Source organism: Mustela erminea, chromosome 3 (assembly GCF_009829155.1).
Source record: "Mustela erminea isolate mMusErm1 chromosome 3, mMusErm1.Pri, whole genome shotgun sequence".
Lineage (NCBI taxonomy): Eukaryota > Metazoa > Chordata > Mammalia > Carnivora > Mustelidae > Mustela > Mustela erminea.
In genome coordinates, this window is record NC_045616.1 from 25,324,364 (window position 1) to 25,347,189 (window position 22,826).

The following is a 22,826-nucleotide window of genomic DNA, read 5'->3' on the forward strand; positions in this document are numbered from 1 at the left end:
GGACAAGAGTATAAGAGGGAAACAGAATGGGACCAGCTATTTTTATGACTTTATTCAATTTTTTAGGACCATAAAAGTTACAAAAAACATCCACAACCTGGCCACTATTTGGATGACAGTCCTTCAGACTATGAGTCAAAGTGAATATTCTGAATCAGAAAATTCCTATTACTCCTCATTCTCTGGTAAGGAGAAAGGAAGGGCATTTCAAGTCTAGGCAGAGGAGGGTTGAGGAGGTCTGCATAGACCTATAGACATCCAGCACAGCATCTCTCCAAAGCCAGAGGGAGAAAGGTGCACATGAGGCCCAGTTATAATCTTTTTCTCTGCCCTGATTTGGGAATATGAGTCTCCTGTTTCTGTACCCTCAATAGGAACTCATTACAAACACTTTTCACATTTAGTGGGTAGAGAGGAACTGTGTGCCTACATTTTGGGAGAAGATATTTATTGAGGGAAGAAATGGAATTCATAGGTGCAGTATTCACAGGAATTGGGTAAATAGAGCCTACCCATTTGTAAAACCTCCCCATCCATCCAGAGTATGTGGGGATCCTTAGTTTAAGGTTAATATATTTGTTATCAGCTCTCTAATGATTGAACAAATTCTGCCCATCAGTTGATACTCGGCTGCCTTATGCGGAACCTCATGTCCAGTCTGTAGGGGCCTGGTTAGCCAGAGGGAGCTCTTTGGTTGTAAACTCAGATTGACCCCGCCCCTCCCAGGGGAGCTTACTTGCAACCCCTGGATATACGGACCGGTCAGGCCAGATGGAGACATCCAGTCAGTGGGGTACACATGTATTTACTGTGGTGTGTTGCAGTCTTATTGGCCACCTGTGTGTGGGGCGGGGGAGTCGTAGGAGTTAGAATAGCTGTTGGGATAGCAGTTAGAATAGCCGTTGGGATAGCCGTTAGAATGGCCCTTAGAATAGCCGTTAGGGTCGTCTTTGGAGTAATAGTCTTCCGGAGCAGGCCTCCTTGGGGGCGGCCTTTTCATGAGAGACAGCCCCTACTGGTCTGTTTGGTTTCTGATGCTTGGCAGAAATAAAGCTTTGCTTGACCTTCGCTTTGCGTCAGTCTCCGTCCTTTGATCACGAACGCTAACTCGGTTTTCTTCAGTGATCAACAGAAACCATCAGTTGCTAGGGAATAGTCCTTACTAGGACCGGAGTAATCCCAAAAAGATCAGCAGAGAGCAGTGCTCTTTCTTGAAGAAATGCTGGGAGAGGGTCTGGGTATGAGAATGTTAGCAGAGAAACATGGAAGGGTATGTTAGTGTGAACCACCAAAGCATTTATGTTATCAGGAAGGCGTGAAAGTACCAACAGCTTTAAGTAGGCCAGAAGCAGTCAGATTCTCAAGAGCTGGACTTGAGGTGGAGTATAGACATCCAGTCCATGTACTTTGGTAGCCTGTGTTCTGACATTCATCCCTTTACAAACCCTCTGCACTCCTCATCCTCATCATTCAGTTCCTTACAGTCTTCCACATGCATTTGAGTTCTCTGCCATGTGCCATAATAAGTGATGATTGCTCTGACTTCTGAAACTCTAGATCAGTTACCCCTTTTTTTAAGTTTCACGGAAGCATACAATGTATAGTTTGTGTCTAGTTCCTTTCATCATTAAATCTGTGAAAATAATATATTTATACGCATATATACTTATATTTTCTTACACAATCTTCTCTACACCTCCATTTCCTTTAGATCTTTACACAGTCTCAAAGCTCATATGTTCTTTCTCTTACAACTTTTGACTTTTACGTCCTCTAATGTTCTTTCATTATTCCCCTGAGATTACACAAATATACCAATTCTACTCTCAAAGACAGTATTCCTAATAATTTTCTGGTACATCTAAATCCTGTAACAACCTATACACCCCACAAATCCATAGTCACAGGATGTGGAATCTACACATGTGGATATGTGCAAAACTAAAACACATAGGGCGCCTGGGTGGCTCAGTGGGTTAAGCCACTGCCCTCGGCTCAGGTCATGATCTCAGGGTCCTGGGATCGAGTCCCGCATCAGGCTCTCTGCTCAGCAGGGAGCCTGCTTCCTCCCTCTCTCTCTCTCTCTCTGCCTGCCTCTCTGCCTACTTGTGATCTCTCTCTGTCAAATAAATCAATAAAATCTTAAAAAAAAAAAAAAAAAACTAAAACACATAAAGCATGCATACCATTCTCAGTCACACAAAATTCACCCCATATTCAGATTCACAAACACCAGAGCTGTTACACATTAGGCCCTGGCCCTGTTTGAACCAACGTGTTAGGAACTTTCACACACAAAGCACCTTACATCCATCACACCATCATGATACAACAGGTGCCCAGTACACGTATCAGACACACCCATAGGAAATGATGGTATTATTAAACAGTTAACTAGGGAGCAGTGAGCTTGTTTATTTACCGTGGCAACAGAAACACTGACATAACAGTGAGGAATAGGTTCTTCAAAAATAAAACTTCATTGCTTGTCTCATTTGAGGTTATAAATCTCTAGGAGTTCAGAACGCAGAGGGTAAAAGGGTAACAGATGTGAAGGAAGGTAAATGGTACTGAAAATCCTAACCACAGTGAATGACAGAGAAAGACAGGATAGTGCAATAGGCCAATTCTTTGCCCATACTAAAGATAACTGTTTAGGGCAAAATAAGTATTTCCATGGGGGATGGGGAGAGTGGGGATAGTAGATAAGGGACAAGAGGGTAAGAGGGGAACAGAATGGGGCCAACTGTTTTTATGACTTTTGTTCAATTTTTTAGGACCATCTTAGGATCCACAACCTGGCCACTCCTTGAAAGACAGTCCTCCAGGCCCTGAGGCAAAAAGTGAATCCTTCACTTGTTATTCCTCATTCTCTGGTAAGGAGAAAGGAAGGGCATTTCAAGTCCAGGCAGAGGAGGGTAGAGGGGGTCTGAATAGACCTATAGGTATCCAGCTCAGCATCTCTCCAAAGCCAGAGGGAGAAAGGTACACATGAGGCCCAGTTATAATCTTTTTCTCTGCCCTGATTTGGGAATAGGAGTCTCCTGTTTCTGTACCCTCAATAGGAACTCATTACAAACACTTTTCACATTTAGTGGGTAGAGAGGAACTGTGTGCCTACATTTTGGGGGAAGATATTTATTGAGGGAAGAAATGGAATTCATAGGTGCAGTATTCACAGGAATTGGGTAAATAGAGCCTACCCATTTGTAAAACCTCCCCATCCATCCAGAGTATGTGGGGATCCTTAGTTTAAGGTTAATATATTTGTTATCAGCTCTCCAATGATTGAACAAATTCTGCCCATCATTTGATACTAGGCTGCCTGATGTGGAAACACAAGCCCAGTCTGTAGGGGCCTGGTTAGTCAGAGGGAGCTCTTTGGTTGTAAACTTAGATTGACCCCACCCCTCCCAGAGGAGCTTACTTTCAACCCTTGATATAGGGGCGGGTCAGGCCAGATGGAGACATCCAGTCAGTGGGGTGTGCATATATTTACTGTGGTGTGTTGCAGTCTCATTGGCCACCTGTGTGTGGGGCGGGGGAGTCGTAGGAGTTAGAATAGCTGTTGGGATAGCAGTTAGAATAGCCGTTGGGATAGCCGTTAGAATGGCCCTTAGAATAGCCGTTAGGGTCGTCTTTGGAGTAATAGTCTTCCGGAGCAGGCCTCCTTGGGGGCGGCCTTTTCATGAGAGACAGCCCCTACTGGTCTGTTTGGTTTCTGATGCTTGGCAGAAATAAAGCTTTGCTTGACCTTCGCTTTGCGTCAGTCTCCGTCCTTTGATCACGAACGCTAACTCGGTTTTCTTCAGTGATCAACAGAAACCATCAGTTGCTAGGGAATAGTCCTTACTAGGACCGGAGTAATCCCAAAAAGATCAGCAGAGAGCAGTGCTCTTTCTTGAAGAAATGCTGGGAGAGGGTCTGGGTATGAGAATGTTAGCAGAGAAACATGGAAGGGTATGTTAGTGTGAACCACCAAAGCATTTATGTTATCAGGAAGGCGTGAAAGTACCAACAGCTTTAAGTAGGCCAGAAGCAGTCAGATTCTCAAGAGCTGGACTTGAGGTGGAGTATAGACATCCAGTCCATGTACTTTGGTAGCCTGTGTTCTGACATTCATCCCTTTACAAACCCTCTGCACTCCTCATCCTCATCATTCAGTTCCTTACAGTCTTCCACATGCATTTGAGTTCTCTGCCATGTGCCATAATAAGTGATGATTGCTCTGACTTCTGAAACTCTAGATCAGTTACCCCTTTTTTTAAGTTTCACGGAAGCATACAATGTATAGTTTGTGTCTAGTTCCTTTCATCATTAAATCTGTGAAAATAATATATTTATACGCATATATACTTATATTTTCTTACACAATCTTCTCTACACCTCCATTTCCTTTAGATCTTTACACAGTCTCAAAGCTCATATGTTCTTTCTCTTACAACTTTTGACTTTTACGTCCTCTAATGTTCTTTCATTATTCCCCTGAGATTACACAAATATACCAATTCTACTCTCAAAGACAGTATTCCTAATAATTTTCTGGTACATCTAAATCCTGTAACAACCTATACACCCCACAAATCCATAGTCACAGGATGTGGAATCTACACATGTGGATATGTGCAAAACTAAAACACATAGGGCGCCTGGGTGGCTCAGTGGGTTAAGCCACTGCCCTCGGCTCAGGTCATGATCTCAGGGTCCTGGGATCGAGTCCCGCATCAGGCTCTCTGCTCAGCAGGGAGCCTGCTTCCTCCCTCTCTCTCTCTCTCTCTGCCTGCCTCTCTGCCTACTTGTGATCTCTCTCTGTCAAATAAATCAATAAAATCTTAAAAAAAAAAAAAAAAAACTAAAACACATAAAGCATGCATACCATTCTCAGTCACACAAAATTCACCCCATATTCAGATTCACAAACACCAGAGCTGTTACACATTAGGCCCTGGCCCTGTTTGAACCAACGTGTTAGGAACTTTCACACACAAAGCACCTTACATCCATCACACCATCATGATACAACAGGTGCCCAGTACACGTATCAGACACACCCATAGGAAATGATGGTATTATTAAACAGTTAACTAGGGAGCAGTGAGCTTGTTTATTTACCGTGGCAACAGAAACACTGACATAACAGTGAGGAATAGGTTCTTCAAAAATAAAACTTCATTGCTTGTCTCATTTGAGGTTATAAATCTCTAGGAGTTCAGAACGCAGAGGGTAAAAGGGTAACAGATGTGAAGGAAGGCAAATGGTACTGAAAATCCTAACCACAGTGAATGTCTATCAGGAGCCATGGTAGCAGCATTCAGACAGAAAGACAGGATAGTGCAATAGGCCAATTCTTTGCCCATACTAAAGATAACTATTTAGGGCAAAATAAGTATTTCCATGGGGGATGGGGAGAGTGGGGATAGTAGATTAGGGACAAGAGTGTAAGAGGAGAACAGAATGGGACCAGCTGTTTTTATGACTTTTGTTCAATTTTTTAGGACCATCAAAGTCCCACAAATATCCACAACCTGGCCACTAATTGGAAGACTATCCTTCAGATGATGAGTCAGAAAGTGAATATTCTGAATCAGAAAATTCCTATTACTCCTCATTCTCTGGTAAGGAGAAAGGAAGGGCATTTCAAGTCCAGGCAGATGAGGGTCTGAATAGATCTATAGACATCCAGCTCAACATCTCTCCAAAGCCAGAGGGAGAAAGGTACACATGAGGCCCAGTTATAATCTTTTTCTCTGCCCTGATTTGGGAATATGAGGCTCCTGTTCTGTACCCTCAATAGGAACTCATTACAAACACTTTTCACATTTAGTGGGTAGAGAGGAACTGTGTGCCTATATTTTGGGGGACAATATCATTTATTGAGGGAAGAAGGAGAATTCTTAGACGCGGTGTTCACAATTGCTGTAGTGTCAGTTCAACTTAAAAGGGGAGAATAAGTGTAAAATTAAACCATAGCTTGTGGTACTCTAGAAATAGCTGACTGTAGAATACGTAAAAGCTCCGAATTGATAGTCATCCATGTTAAGTGTCCTATGGTAATGACTTCCTGAACGTGAACTCAGCCTAAAACTACAAAGCACACAATCTAAGTCAGATTATGCAAACACTGAGCATTTAGGTTTAGCATCAAAGAAGATCATTTAATTGAACAGTACTATAGGGATGGTAGATAAGAATGTTTATAGTTATTAAAGATGTAATGTCATAAAACACTACCAAGAAAAAATATTTAAAAATTCTAAAGTTTTAGAGGAGAAAAATAATGTTCTAGAAAGTATAAAAAATGTGGATGAGTTAAACATCACATTCAACACAAGTGAAAAGAAAATTTATGACTTGGAAGGATAGAGCTAGGGAATTATGTACAAATATAAATCAGAGAGATGAATAGAATATGAAAGAGGGATTAGGATAAATGAGGATAAAATGTGAAAGTATGACATATCAAACTGAGATTTGTGAAGAGTAAAAGAAAGTAAGACAAATAGATAATTGCCAATTTTTCTAAAACAACAGAAGATATGAATCCTTGGAATCAGGAAACATTTGGAAGCTCATTATAGGAAAGGCAAAAGTAAATCCACACCTAAGTACACTAAAACCACCATTCAGAAACTCAGTAACAAAGATCTTAAAGCAAATGGCGAGAAGCACACAATCGAATAGTGATTTGTCAGACAACAGTTGTTGAAACCTAATGACAATACAAAATAATGTGCTGAAGGCAAAGAACAGTCACTTTGTAAAGAATAAGGGTGGAAAAAGACATTCTTCAGATAAAAAGTAGAAAAAATAAAATATAAAAGGCTAAAAACACTGAATCATTTCAGAAAGATGAAATGGAACACAGGAACAAAAGGTGAGCTGAGAAGTCTCTGAATGTAGATTGGTTTTGATGATTTACACACAAATCAGTGATCACTAATTGAGCGATGATAAGAAAACAGGTGTAACTGAAGTACTAGATGACAATCACATACAATATGACTGGGAGTTCAAGTGTTCCAGGCTCCTTATTTTGCACAAAGAGTGGGTAGCACCATTGGCTCAAATTCTGGTACTCAGAAAACAAAGGGAATTGGGTAAATAGAGCCTACCTATTTGGAAAACCTCCCCATCCATCTGGTTTATGTGGGGATCCTTAGTTTAATATATTTATTATATATTATTTATATATACTTATTATTTTATATAATTTATATATATAATATATATTATAATATATAATATTATTTATTATCAGCTATCAAATGATTTAACAAACGACCACAAACTTAGTGGATTGAAGACAACAAAAATGTGTTCTGTCATAGTTCTAGACGTCAGAAGTCTAAAATATGGCATATGGAACCACCCATCTAATCAGAAATAATCTCCCCATCTCAGGGTCCTTAATTTAATAATATCTACAAAGTCCCTTGGTTCTTATAAGGTAACATTACAGATTCTGGTGACAGGATATGGGCATCTTTGGGTGAGGCATTATTCAGCCTGTAACAGCTAAAGTAAAACTCATACAGTGTATGTCAGGTAAACATGTATAGTCAGGTAAACAAATATTAAAATACATTGACTGTGCTCTGTGATAGCACAGATCCAGGACACACTCTCGGGATCCCATAAAGACAAAGTATATATATTATGTCCGTCTAGCCATCAACACTTGGGACAAAGAAATATTGTCCAGGACTTTTACTTTGGAGCTTTGGCTAGAAAAGAGACCATAGTGTCCATGTGTGTCTGGTGTAGAGTGAGCAATCAGATGCATTGAATGTATGAAATATTGGATATATCTCCTTAACTTTCATTCAATTTATAGAAATCATAATGGAGCAAGACGCTGCTGCAGAGCCTGGTCCTAATACCCAGCAAGAAGGAAACAATGCCATTTTCTCAGGTGTATCAGGCAGTAAGAGTACTCGTAAGTAGAGAGGCCTGAACTGGAGGTCGGGGTGGCCAAGGGAATTGTAAGTATGGCTGAGGGTCCAGCTGAGCATTAGCTGTCTACCCACTGATAGATGAGAGATGTAAGCTGATTCAAAACCATGTCTGGACCCCACTGAAAATGCAAGAGGAAGTGCATCTGAATAACAAACTGAGGGTTACTGGGGGTGGAGGGTAGGGATGGGGTGGCTGGGTTATGAATGTTGGGGAGGGTATATGCTGTGGTGGGTGCTGTGAAATGTGTAAGCCTGAGGATTCACAGACCTGTACAAATAATACATTATATGTTATATATAATACATTATATGTTAAAACATATAATGATACATTATATGTTAATAATAAAAAGTGCATTCTTGAAAACTGAAAAAAAAAACAACAACAAAACAAAAAAAAAGAAAACAAAAAACAGCAGCCTGGCAATTCAAGGGAAGTCTCAAAAAAGACAAATACCCCAAATGCAAGGTTATCAAAACAGGGCCATATTTGCCTTCTCTTCTCTGAAGAGTGAGCTCCTTAGCATATGTCCTTTCATGGGTGGAGAAGGGGCAGAGATTTGAAAGGGTCCTTAGTTTCTCCCTCTAGTAACCTCCTACCCTCATAAAAACACAGAAATCTTTATTCCGTCACACCCACTGCTGGACTTAACCCAGTGTCCTCTCATATTTACCCGTTTACACTCATCCCTGAATTTCTCCTTCTCCACTCCCATATCCTTGCACTCTCAGACACACTCATAATCTCAGATCCTCATGTCTTGAACATTTACATCTCATTTTGCAGCATATGCATTCCTCAAGTTTGCTTTCTCTAATGTCATTCCTTAGCCACTCTAATGTTGAACTCACACAAATAATCTCACTCTTGTAGGACTTTTTAATTTCACATTAACAATGCACACAGCCAAGATAGTCATTTAACATTTTATAAAACTCCCGTTTCCAGTCCCCTAGAACCCCCATGTAATTCCACAATCAAGGAGTTCACATGAAGTGCCACATCCTTCGTTCACATGGTCAGTGTGTATTGCTTTCCCAATCTCAGCAGTTATCACAGAATCACCCAGCTCCATACTTCACTCACAAACCAAATAGATACTCTGCAACTACTTAAACTTTATACTATGTGACTCACAGGTCACTTGTAATACAGGGAAGACATTCTGCTGTACGTCTCTAGAAGGATGCTGCAGTGTCACCCACGACGCTCATGCTACCTTCACATGCAATGGCCAGGTCACCTCTACATTCTCTGCATAAAATTGTTGAGGACACGTGACAGACACATACATCAGACTGTGTTCACTAACATGGCACACATACTAAGTCCCTAGAAAATACAGCACCCCCACTGAATTGTCTCATTCCTAAACCAACATGACCTATCAGACACTTTCCAGTGACCAAAGAGAAAAAGTAGGTGCATTTTGTGAAATAAAGTTGAGTTATAAGCTTCCCTGAAGTTTTTAAACTCAGGAGGAGACTTAATATGTTTGAGTTATTTTCTAAGGAACAAAAATGGACCTATTTCCTGAACGTTGAGTTTGGAAATGTAGATTAGGAGGAAGAAAAACTAACCGGTGATTTTTGTGATATGTTTAAATTCATGGCAGAGATCGAGATGATCCTAGAAATACACATATTTTACCAGGGAAATAACCAACAGCTGAGAATTTCGCTGTTCATTGGTAAGGTTTAGAGGTAGGCTTATGTGTACAGTGAGTATAGATGCAAAAATTAATCAGAATAGTGTGTGAGGATGTGAGGAGGGTGACACCACCAAGTGGGCCAAGTGACAGCTGAGCCATTTGGCAGTCATAGCTCCTCAGAGGGGAGCTGTGCCCAATGTGGGGAGGTGTGGCCTGGAGTCAGCCTAGGGAACCCTACTGGAGTCTCCTGGTCCCGCAGAGCTGTGCAGCAGAGCCCTCAGGTAAGGTCCGACCCAGGTACCTGAAAGAGGAGGCCAAGGAGCATCAGTGGAAGTCAGTCAGTTCCTTCCTGTAAATTCAAACCCTCTCAGGAAGCAACAGGACTTTCATATCATAAACCACAGCTGGCAGACCAAAGACCTTTACTGACATGCTCTGAATTTATTCCTGTGGTAAACAAAATAGTGAGAGTGCAGGCACCTTATTACCATGTACTAGGCAAGAATTTGAGCCTCTGATCCATGGCAAAAAACAACATAAGGCTTTCAGAGGTAACCAGACATTTCATTCCAGAAAATGTTTTCAGATACCTAGATTTTAGAACTTTGATCGGAAGCTGGACTATAATCTTCATGGGGACATGTGCCGTGTGGGTTATTGTACATGCTATTTCTTGAATGTTTAGTGAAGGAAAAAAATAAATTAAAGTCACCTGTCTGCTTTTCCTTCTCTTTCCCAGAAGTTTTAAACACATCTGAAGATGTTTTACCTGGACCCTCTGAGTTGGCCCAAGGCCATGGCCAGATGGCAGCAGATGCAAACTCACAATACTCCTGTGTGCCTGCAGACAAGCTCGTTCGCTGTGGTATGTGGTAGGGGAGAGGTTGGTCTGAAGGGGAATCAGGCAGGGAGGTGAGGCAGCATGTTAACTCAAAATTAGAATTAAGTGCCCATGCTCAGCTATGGCCATAAACGACCCCTTTGCTCAAGGACTGCCCAAGGTCTCTGTTCTTAAATAATAGGCAAAAATGTACCATGTCAGGATCCCTTTCTTCTTTGGAAGACGCTCTTAAAGGATCTGAATGGGAAGATTAAAACTCTAAGAGAAATATAGAAATACAATTCTGGAAGAGGAGTTTGGGGCAAGTTTGTGAAGTCTTAATTTGAACATCTCCAGCACCAGGATTCCCAGGAAGCCCTGAAAATTTATTTTGTCTATATCTATAATATCGTTATATCTATCCTCTCTCTCTACATATATATGTGTGTATAGATAGACACCAACATAGAAGTAGATAGATACACATGCAGAGTTCTTCATAAAACCTGTACCCCATGCTCCTTAATTACACTTTCTCCTGAGGAAAATCAAGCTGAAAATATCCAACTTTAGTGACTCCATACTATTTTACAGACATGGTTCTTTCTACATCTTCAGTGTTCTTTACACATCTCCAGAAATCCAACATGCAAGGTACTCAGTATTATGGGCATCCACCATGAATGCAATTTTGATCATTGTTATTTACTTCTCTTTGGGAGTAAGTGAAGTTTTAATAGGTAAACTCACCTTAATACTAGAGTTTTCTACTGAGAAAATCACTTAATTTCTGTGAGAGCAAGTGTCATGTGTGATAATGTTGTCTAACTTAGAGTGTTCACTCAATGTGGCTCTTTTGAAAGGATACAGACTCCAGAAAATGCCGCATCTCAATATATTGTTTTATTTTTATTCCATTCACCAGAATTCAAGACGACCCAAGAGGATGCAGCCCATCCTAAGTCCTCTGCCGTGGTCCCTCCTGGTGGTGAGGCTGCAGAACAACAATCCTCTGCCTCACAGTACTTCTCCTGTTTCTCGTCCTTACCTGAGATCATTCGTGCTAATGAGGATGGTAAGGGAAATACACAGGTGGGGTCTGAGCATGGATGGGAGGTACAACTGAGCTGCTCAGCCCAAGCCCTCTTATTTAAGTCTCCACTTAAAAATCTGAAGAGGGCTTCAGGGCAGAGGCACTAAGACTGAAGGCTCTGCAGAGGGACAAATGGGAATGTGCCTCCAAGGTTAGGACCCAGTTACTCGTGAGAGTACTGGGACAGCTGGGGGCCGGGAAGAGCACTGTGCTGGTGTGGGCCTTTCATCATAGTCTTCCCCCTCAGGTGAACATAGACTCCTCACACACACTCCTGCATCTGTCTGCCTTCCTACCAGTTATGGTCCCATTTCTCCTTCCCTTTGCTTTTAGACATGCCTTCATTCTTCATCAATCTTCCCATTCTCTTGTATGTGAGGGCGCAGCTATGCCCTCATACCCTCATTCCTTCACACAATCAGACTCACCCATTTACACACTAATGCCATACGGAATTTACATCCCCTCACACCAATCACCTGGTTTAACTACCTCACACTAAGCCAAATTGTGGAAAATTGGTACATCCTGAGAGGGGTGCACCTTCATATAGAGCCTTACTCATCCATGTGCCACTTCATGCACGAAGACATTGGCACTTCACAGAGCTGCATGTTTGGGGAGCTCAGGTCACTTCTGGTAACACTCTAAGTCCTGTTGTCTCATGACAAGAAACGGCACCGGTCCTGCACTTGTTCATATGCTCTGCCACACTGTGGAATACGCATGCACACACTCATCTGCCATCACCTTGCACCATCGTCAGAAACACTTATCAGGTTCTCCTGGGTGGCTCAGTCATTTGGGCAGCCAACGCTTGGTTTTGGCTCATGTCATGATCTCGGGGTCCTGGGATCAAGCCCCGCATTGGGCTCTCTGCTCTGTGGGGAGCCTGCTTCTCTCTCTCTCTCTCTCTCTCTCTCTGCCTACCTCTCTACCTACTTGTGATCTCTGTCTAATAAATAAATAAAATCTTTAAAAAAAAATTGGCAGTAGGGATCCCATGTGACTCTGACAATCTGATACCATTAGTTATGTCTCACGTAAGAGCCGACAATGTAACAGCCCAATATGGAATGTATAGAAAAGATCCTTCCATTAACTGTGAAGGGCCAGAAGTGGTGACTCATTATTGGATTTGAAATTCAATCCTTGATGATGCCTGTATAAAAACAATATAAATAATTTGGAGGAGGATTTGAGTAAAACTTTCTACATTGAGAAATAACAATTGAATGACAGCTATCGGAATGGCAAGTATAGATGGTATAACCCATTTTTGATTGATGCTTTTGTTTTTCCCTCTTTCATTAAAAAAAAAAAAACTGAGGCAATGGTAGATCTGGATCAAATCAACTTTTCCAGGTCTTTTATATTTTCTGTCTGTTTCCATCCATACTTTAATCCCCTTCCGCTGAACCAGAAAAGTATTCTTGCCAAACTGAAATGGAAGTTATTCTTCATCAGCTTTGATTTATGATTCAAACTGGAGCTTACTAAGACTTTACTGGAGGATTTCATAATCTCATTTCCAAACAATCTAAGGGCCTTTAGCAAGTGTTTGATAATTAAGAATTCCACTAGACAGCAATTGTAAGTAGTGTATTAAGTTCAGATTCATTTTTTACAGCATGGGAAATGGCCCACGTCAGGAGACATAACTTACTCTATTTGGAGTAAAACATTATATCTAAATGTACTTAGTGGAGCCTTCAGTCCAGGAATTAATGAGATACCATATTGATACAGAATATTTGAATAAATTACTACAAACGAGAAATAGATGCTGATTAAACAGAACCAAGAGTTAAGGGATATATTTTCAAAAGAGTTTCAACACACTATATGAAAGGCATCTCTGCCTTCACCTAGATGATCCCTTGTCATGGGATCTGATCCCATGTCTAATAAATACATATCATTTATATATATAATATGTATTATTTATATATTTGTATATATAAAATATATATATTTCAGCCACATTATATATAAATAATATATTATAATATGCTATTTATATATTTTATATAAATAAATTTATATAAATTTATATATAAATATATAAATACATATATAAATTTGTATATATAATATATAAATTTATATAAATTTTATAATTTTATAAATAAATATATATTTATATAAATAGCATATTATAATATATTATTTATATATATTATGTGGCTGATCCACACCCTCTAGTTCAGCCCCTTTCCCTTTAGTGTGAGCTGGACTTACAGACTTCCTCATGAAAAGAACATAGGGCACTCAGCTGAGTGCAGGACTCTTCGTGTCCACTGAGGTCATGATCTCAGGGTCCTGAGATCAAGCCATGCATCAGGCTCCATACCCACAGCAGTGTGCAGAGTCTGTATTCTCCCCTGCTCTTCCCTTGGGCTCTGTCTTACTCACACAAATAAATCTTAAAAAAAAAAAAAAAAGAATATAGTAAGCAGTATGGGATTCACTACCAAGACTGTGTGAGAAAAGGCTATGGCTTCCATTTTGGACATTCTCTTCTTCTTTCTTGGATCACTTACTCTGTGCAGAAACAAGTCGCTGTGTTGTGAGGCAGAGGTGCAGGGAGGGACACGTGCACTGGGATGTGAGTGTCCTGAGACCTGCCAACAGCCTCAGGAACCACACTGAAAGGGCATCTTCCCAATCCAGTCTTGTGGTAAGAACATGGCCCTAGGCGACAGCTTGACTATAATTTCATCAAAGACCCTGAGCCAGATGCACTAAGCTAAGCTGCACCTGCAGTCCACAGAAATTGGAAGGTAATAAATGTTCATCGCTTTCAGCCACTCATTTTGCTACATAGCCATGGATAGCCAATGGACCATGTTGATTAATTCCTTAAATAATATTAGCTTATTAAACTCACTCCTTTATTTTAACGGATATAATTTGCGAATGCTTTCTTACCAGAGATGACATGAATTGCAAAATGCAGATATTCTACCTGGCATTTGAATTCTTTTTATGTTACGTGTTACGTTACGTGTTACTATGTTTTATGTTTTTTAGGGAGTGATTATGTTTAAAAACAAATAGGAACATCTCATACTTGTTAAAGTAAATTTGATTCCTAAATTTTGGGCATACTTACATCCAGGTGAAGGGGAAAAATGTAGAAATAGAAATTATAAAGTGATATTAAATCCATTAATTATAAAATAATGAGACTATTGTATCTATCAGACCATCTTTGTAGAGCTCTCTTAAATTAATCTGGTGTAGCTATTTATACTCAGAACATGATTTTTCTGGCTCTTCCTCATAACTTGCCTCACTGGATCCATGCCTATTATTTCTAAGGGTAAATAAATAAGTAAATGAAATAGAAATGTATTTCCTAGTACGTTCTACAAGAGGCTTCGGTGACAGATAAATGAGTATTTTACATGAGAAAATTCTATTTTAATTATAGGAATCAAAAATTTGTAGTATTTCTAAATGTGTATCTGTATACCTAATGGAAACTTAATAGGTATGTCAGCATTAATGTTGACAAATTGATTATGATAATTTCCGCGGGTGATCTCCAAGTACTTTTTCAGAGTAGCATTCCCGTTTCTGGTGTAGTTCCTAAATAGGGCAACAACTGTTATGTTTACAAAAAATACACACTAATTTTCGACATCTATCAGTAAAACAAAAGAGATGTAAGACTGTATGAAAAGATCCCAGTGACTTGTGCCTGTGCTCTCAGCCTTTCAACTTCCAGAGCCAATCATAATGATAATTTCCATCATAATGATAGTTTCACTGGATCCAACAGCCATCCCACCCCTAACAGACCATTGCTCTGTTTTTCCAGGGGCTTGCCAGCACTCTCTGGTTAGATCCCCACTTGTAAAAATGAAGCAGATGCTTGTTTGAAATGGGGGTCAAAATGTAAATCACAGAACTTAAACAAAACCTTTGCCTGTGGAAAAGGCAGGCTAATTTGGAATGAAGAATAGACAAAGCAAATGTGCTTGGGGCTCTGGTTGAAGTCCTCTCAGATCTATCGATTTTGTAGGCCGGTCTGGTAGTCAGTAGTCTAGCAGCTGCCCACGGCTGTCTGAAAACTGGCTCAGCTCTTGCTGCTACTTGGTCATGATCATAAAGTGAACCTTAGCTCCCAAGTACACTTTAAAGAACTCTGTCACCCACTGGCTTTCTTGCTTTCTTTCTCTCTCTCTTGCTTTCTTTTTCTTTTTCTGTTTCTGTTTCTTTTTTTTTTTCCTGCAGTGTGTTCTGTGTATTGGGCAAAACTTCACACTGGCAGTCCAGGGCAATCATGTGTTTTTAATTTGCAACAAAGCACTGAAATGTCAGGCTTAATGAGAAAGAAAAGCACCATGCAGAGTTGAGTCCTTCAACTCCTTTGGAAAAACATTTTCCTACGCAGACTGATCGGCTTTCACTGTGACACCTATTGTACTGCAGGAACATGGAAAACTCAGCGAGGAATTCCTTCTATCCTAAGGCACTGCATGCGCTGTGGAAAGGTCAGAGGAAGTAGTCTTACAAGAACCAGCTAAATAACTGATTAAATTTCGTGATATAACATGAAACAAAATGTATTTGTCAGAATATTCTGCATCTAATCATCGCTTTCTTCCAAGGCCTTTATTACCTCCCTGATGGAACAGTGGACGGTGAGGTGCTGAAAGCCATAAGTATGGGGCAGGTCACAGAAGAGGACTATGGCACTGTCGCCCTAACAACATTGTCTAAAACCTGTCAACATTTGTTGTTCTATTAAGACACAAGTTTGAATTGTGTGCCTACGGTGCAAGTTGTGGAAAATGAGTCCCCCCGCATTTTTTTTTTGTCTGGGGGCCTTGCCTGGTTTTAATACTGAAAGTTCAAGAAAATTTCAGCAGTCCTTACTAGAATTCAGTATTGCTTTGGGGTGCTATAGTATTTGCTAATTTGAGGAATTTGAGGAAGGACAGAGTTCCTTAGTTTCATAGTATCAGTTTCATAGTATCAGAAGCTTACTGCTTACTGGCAAGTATAGTTCAGGCTGCCAGAAATCCTCTGAGATCAGTATCTAATTTATATAAATTCTAGGGATAGATTAGGCTTTATGGCTGGTTTAGGGGATTCTCTCCAATTAGAGAACTACTTATAAACTGGCCAGAGATAAGGCTGTTTTCTTGATTGAAGATCTATGAAGAGTAAACTTTCATAACTTTCTGGATACCCTATTCTCTAAGAGTTGCTCTCTGAAGGGAGTAAAGCGGACGGAGTGGTTAGTGGTCCCAACTTTAAGTTTACAGAAAAGGTAAAGCTTGTTTATTTTTTTTAAAGATTTTATTTTTTTGTTTGACAAACAGAGATTATAAGTAGGCAGAGAGGCAGCCGAGTGGAGGGGAAGCAGGACCCCGCTGAGCAGAGAACCCAATGCCGGGCTCGATCCCTGGACCCTGGAATCATGACCCAAGCCGAAGGCAGAGTCTTTAACCCACTGAGCTACCCAGGTACCCCGAAAAGGTAAAGTTTTAATGGTCCTGTTTTGTACCTGAGAATCTACTTAGATAAGTACATTTTCTGGCATTGTTATGGGCTTAAAATCATGTTCGATTCTGTTGTCTGTAGATATTAAGTGGAAACAATTTTCCCTTCAAATATTTTCAAAACATGTTGTTTTCAAGCTGACTTTTCATGGTTTCCTGGGAGGTAGCAACAGTGGGTATTTGTAGAAGTTATGCCATAATTGTTAGAGAGAGTGTGTTTTCTGAAAATTAAATATAAGCACAAGGTCATTTTGGGAATCTTATCACTGCACTGTTTGGCAGTGATCAAAGAAAATACTGACAGACCTCTCTACTTGATGTATATCTATAGACATCTATGGTTCACTTTTTAGTTTAGATTCATAGAAGTCAAATATGGTAATGAACTAACAAAAGAAAGAAGAGAGTTAAATTATACTTAGCAGGACATCAAATAAATTGGAGATTATGTGTGAAAATGGCAGATCACAAGTGGAAAATAGGACTGTACATCTTGGCCAAGAGTTGTTAATAGCAAAATCACAATCTTGCTCCTGAAAGGGTAGATCATTTATTGTCAAGTCCTCAAGTTTGTTGGCTAAGAACTTCATTTTATGTGAGTGTTGATGGTTCAATATCGTCTCACACTTTTTTTTTTTCCTCCACAAAACCTTCCAAACTGTTTCTCCCTGGCATGGGGAAAATGTCTATATTAAAGTGGGAAAAATTAAGACACCCATGAAGGCTCTCGCTCTGTAGCAAGACAAGCTGAACCAAAATGTATTATCACTTAATGGTCATAGGTAATGAGTTTTAAACGGTTTCTTAACTCAGCCATTCCTTAAAAGGTAAAAGGAACTTTATGGGAGACATTACCTTCCCCGAAAGAATAGCGTATATCTACTAGCTTATCTCACTGGACTCCACGCTTCTGATCTGTGCCCAGTACTGCAAGATACATGTTTCTGGAAGCTCGGGGGCCATTGAAAGCGAAGGGTGAGGCCTGCTCTGTTATTTCCAGTTAATGGCCCTTAGGGAGGTATATCATCTCTGTCCATGTGGATCCCCTTCCCTCTGTGACAACTCAGTTATAGTAAGTACGCATAGCATCGACCGAGAGCAGAAACATAAATCAAATTGACATAAGTCCAATTCAGAATCATAAATCAATTTGACAAAAGTTGAATTAAAAAAATATATGAGCTGTGTGAGATTGACTGTGATCTTTTGAAGCTGTTTAAATAGAAAGATTTGGGCATGGTGTATCATTTTGGGAAATTTTTAGGGACAGTTGAAATATATGTCAGAAGCTTACCTGCGTCTCTAAAAGACTTAACTACCATTAAAATAACTTCTCTCTAGCATTTTTCTTTTTAAGATTGCTCAAGGTAGTGATTACAGTGACTTATTCTTACATGTGCCCTCAGGGATGTAGTCAGTATTGTTAAAGAAAAATTCTACTCACCTTATTTTTAAAAATTTTGGTCACTTTACAGTGTGTCCTTAATTTGTAGATATTCTATTATTTGTTCAAGTTATATTTTGGCCCCCATATATAGCTATTGTCCAGGCAGAGAAGATAACCTTTCAAATTTAAGGTTTTACTACTTCAAATCTTTTTTTACTCCCTGGATAAATCACTGTGCCTACAGAACCACTCCACTGGCCAAAACCATGTTCTTACATTAGGGGATATAATTTTAGACTGCTATTAAAGGACAGTTCCAAGAACATTGTCCTTCTATAAATGATTAAATATTGTGTTACTTTTGATTTTTTTAGCTCGTTAAGTCATTTCTTAGAAGCCCGTGATGTATCTGGGCTTAGTAGTGTTTTGTTCCTCTGGCATATGCTAACTTATTACTTGGAAGATTACTGATACCTGACTACCCTCAATAATTCAGTCTCACTCTTTATTTCTAAAGTAGGGAAAATCTCGTATTCCTTATTTGTGTGTTATGTACCTCAGTGTACTTATAAGGCACATTAGCAATATTCTGTGAAACATTTTCCGTTACTGCTAGTTCTCCAGAATTGTAGAGGATATGAAGATGGAGAAAGGGTGAGTTCTTGGGGATAAATATTTATGGGTATTTCAGGAAGGTGGAGGTCTTCTCATCTGGCTGCTGTTTTGGCTTCCCTTATAAACCCACTCTCCAGTAGCTGCTTATGTCCTGTCTGCATGAAGATGATCATGCCATCCCCATTTATTCTTTTTGTTTCTTCTCAAGGTGAAAGCCATGTTCGCGAACAGGTGTGTAATAGTAGAAAGTAGGCTGAAACAAATGTGAGAAGACTCATGCCCATAATGGCTGTGAAATTCTGGACAAGGGACTTAGCCCTTGGCAAACACAGTTTTGTCATGGAAGGTGGTGGTTGAAATACTGAACACTAAAACTCTGCGACTCCATGACTTTCATTGGAGAACAAGGAAGCACCAGCTACCCCTGTATCTCTCCCTTTTTAGGTCCTGGTTTTCTTCAGAATTTTCTGCTGTTCTCATTTACGTTTCCTTACCTCAGCTAAGGGAACAGTTCAGTCAGAGGGGTGGGCAGCAGTGGCCCACCCTCACCTCCTCCACCTGCCCAGAAGTTCACCTACAGGAGGGATGCCAGCAGCACCCCTGGTCTCTGCTAGAGGCATTTCTGGGTCCTGGCAGTGTGCTGTTGCCACACGTGCCACAGACCAATAGTGCTGGGGAACTGTTAGCTCCCCTGGGGCAATGCCTCACTGATGAAGGATGGGAGTTCGTGAAAACACCAGAGCTTCCTTACTTACGCACAGGAGACAACTCTGAGGGGGGTTTCTGTCCTATCTCTCCGGGCTGAAGGGGGGTAAGTGGCAGTTACCCACAGAGCAAAACTAACTTCATTACTTATCTTTCTTTCTCCGCCTTACATCCCCATTTCCTCACGGCGCTTTCTGCAATAACTTCCAGAAGAACTGGTCACATGTGTGTCCTCATTTCAGACTCTGCGTTTGGGAAGAACACTTGTTTTGTCTCTATTCTCCTCCTCTGTTCTTCTGAGACAGTGCTCCTGGTTTGCATTTTAGAGTCGTCACATTCTCTTGTCAGGCAGAACCTGCTTTTTTCCCCCTAAGTATGTGAGCATTGGGTTTGTGTTACTTATAAAAGTAGCTTCTGTTCAAGAGACAGTACTGTGGTCCATGCTTCTTGTTTCTTCTAGAAATGCCTTTCCCTTCTTCTGCCCTTTCTCCATGTCCCTGCTCAACCTTGCTCCTGTCCCTCCCACAAAGCAAGATACCAGGAAACAAGCTCCTCCTTCTGGTCTCATCCGAAAGAGGAGTAGTCTTTCTACATACTTCAAAGATGACCCCTCCCCCCCAGCTCCACTGGCCCCCATTGCACCTTGGACTTCTGTTATGATATTAATTACATGTATAACTTCTTCCTGACTGTTTCCCTTCCCAATGGCACACACTACATGTTGCTTTCAGGGTTTGCAAGTCTTAGGGGACAATGGAGCAAGCATGGGGCCCTGGAGCCTCACAGCCACCCAACTCCTCTGAAGCCTCCCTGGATGGTTGTCCCTGCTTCCTAGCTCCCTGATTTTCTGGCATCCTGGCCCCTCCATCCTCCTTTTCCCCACTCCCCACCCTGTAACCTCTACCAGCCTTTCCCCAACAGTAGCGTCGTCACGGGTGCAGGGAAGCTCAGGGTGGATGTGTGCCCTTATAGTAACTAGAACCTGTTAGAACATCAGCAGTTCCCACCCTGGACTAGCAGCACTTACCCAGTGGTCCATCCGCTGGTTGCTGAAACTGGCTTGGTGCCCACCCCTCGTGGAGGTTTGAGTGCCTCTCAGGACAAAGGTTTAAATATCCTCGGGGGTGGCCCATCTGTCCTGGTGGAACAGCCCACCGAGCAGTGAGACATGGAACTTGACTTCTCCAGACCCTGTGCCCTCTGAGACATCGTTCCTGTGTCTGCCGCAGGCTCAGTGAGCACGTGTGCAGGCTCAGTGAGCACAGGTGCAGTCTCCGTTGCTCGACGGTCTCAGGCTTGTGCCACCTGTGAGGTCCACCCTCGTGCCACAGTCCTTACATCCCAGAGCGCTCCCTAGGCTGGCTCTGTCCCTAAGGATAGGTTCTCACTCTCACATTCCAGATTTTCTGAATCTGGCTTGTATTTCTCTCCCTTGGTGGGCTTGTGGTACCCTTTGGGCGGGAATCGCAGTAATATGAATTGTAATCCTGGTGATTCCACCCATAAGTTAAGTCTTTGGATATTTATTTGCCTTTGAAATGAGCATTGCGTAATAAAAGATGAAGAGTTAAAAAAAAGAAAAAAATGTTCAAAATTTAAAATTTAAATTGGGCTCTTCTGAAAATGCCATGGAACAACAAAAGCAAACAGATACAGACTGTAACAGGAAGGAGGAGGCATTTTATGTATATGTAACAGCACTTCTTTCCTGCTTTCTGCACAAGGGGCCCCACATTTTCATTTGGCACTGGGTCCCCAAATGATGTAGCTGTCTGCACAGCGAGGTCTCAGACCCGACCAGGTGCTACACATTTATCTCCTGGCTGGCTTCGCACAGAGAGCCTACAAATTGAACTAATTGCCTTCTCTAAAGAAACAACTCAGGTAAAAAATGAGGTGCTGGTTGTTATTTTTCAGTACAACAAATTGCCTTAAAGCTTAATAACTTAAAACAGTAACACTTCTTTTTGGCTTTTTTGGCTCTGAGGGCTGCCTGCATTCAACTCGCCTATTACTGCTCAGGCTCTGTTATGTCGCTGTCAGAGCCTGGTGACGGCTCCCTCAAGCATCTGGTGAGGACGCTGGGTGTCTGCTGGGAGACCAATGGGACCGTCTTCTAGAACAATTCTATATGGCTTCTGCATATGGCCAGAACTCCTCAGACCATGGGAGTTGGGATGCTGGAGAGAAAGAGAGAGAGAGAGAAGTAGAAACGCTATTGTCTTTTCTGGGCTGACCAAGAGTGTCCTTCTCTCCTAATAGTATTGGTTTGAAGTACTGACATCAGAAACCCATAGAATAATATACAGGTCTTAGGACTCACCAGCTGGGCCAGGGAGATCGTCCAGGTAGACAGGAAAACACTGATTGCACGGTTGGTGCTGCTGGTGCTATTGAGTAGTGAGAGTTACTCCTCTGTTGGAACGTTCCTTTTCTGGTATTAAATATAGTTAGGAGATATCTTCATTTTCGGCTCTTCAAAACATGATTTTGAATATCTGACTCAAAGTCCTGGCCTTGTTCTACTGTTAGCCTTTGCTCGAGTCATGTAAGTTCCCTCAGCAGCTATTTCCACCCATGTTTGCTGTGCGAATTAATAATAGAACGCATGTAAAATCATTTCTTAAACCATTCAGGATATGTGAATGTGAGTTAGTAGGAAAAAAAATACAGTTCCACTGGAAAACTTGGTGGCAATTGCAATTAGTTCTGTAGATTTGGGTTTTGTTTTTACTAAGAACCATTGATGTCTTGTAGAGAATAATCTCCTCCTGCCTTCCTCCTCTGGCTTGGCCCTTACCCACTTATTTGGTTGGTTGTTTCTTGCCAAGGATAACAGATGATATCCCTTTCCCTCCTCATTTACTATTTTCATAGTTTTCTCCATCATATACCTTTCACCTTAGCACTGTGAGCTTTTCGACATTTGGGGTTTAAGGAGCATGGGAAGAAATTGGAAATGGGAGAAGCCACAGAGGTAATGATTTTATCCCAGGGGTGCCTGGGTGGCTTAGTTGATTAAGTGTCCGCCTTTGGCTCAGATCATGATCTCAGAATCCTGGAATCAGCCCGCCTCAGGCTCC

At 41.1% G+C, this 22,826-nt stretch overlaps 2 protein-coding genes and 1 long non-coding RNA gene across 8 annotated transcripts in view; 2 read left to right on the forward strand and 1 right to left on the reverse strand.

The window, feature by feature from the left end:
- Positions 1–22,826, reverse strand: part of LOC116587173 (protein FAM170A-like) — a 932,324-nt gene that overhangs the window by 310,221 nt on the left and 599,277 nt on the right. The gene's annotated exons all lie outside the window — the stretch shown is intronic.
- The window catches only part of LOC116585999 (protein FAM170A-like), a 65,588-nt gene that overhangs the window by 1,223 nt on the left and 41,539 nt on the right, over positions 1–22,826 (forward strand). For all 5 annotated transcript variants that reach the window (XM_032335452.1, XM_032335455.1, XM_032335456.1 and 2 more), the window contains exon 3: positions 11,353–11,502. In XM_032335452.1, the coding sequence (XP_032191343.1) occupies positions 11,353–11,502 (150 nt within the window). The remainder of the gene's footprint in view (positions 1–11,352; positions 11,503–22,826) is intronic.
- On the forward strand, positions 89–6,537 carry LOC116586006. 2 transcript variants are annotated; one of them, XR_004283848.1, is made up of 3 exons: positions 89–185; positions 2,778–2,876; positions 5,496–6,537. It is a non-coding gene; the product is annotated as an uncharacterized LOC116586006 (long non-coding RNA). The 2 variants fall into 2 exon arrangements; XR_004283849.1 differs by lacking the exon at positions 89–185 and adding an exon at positions 1,064–1,270.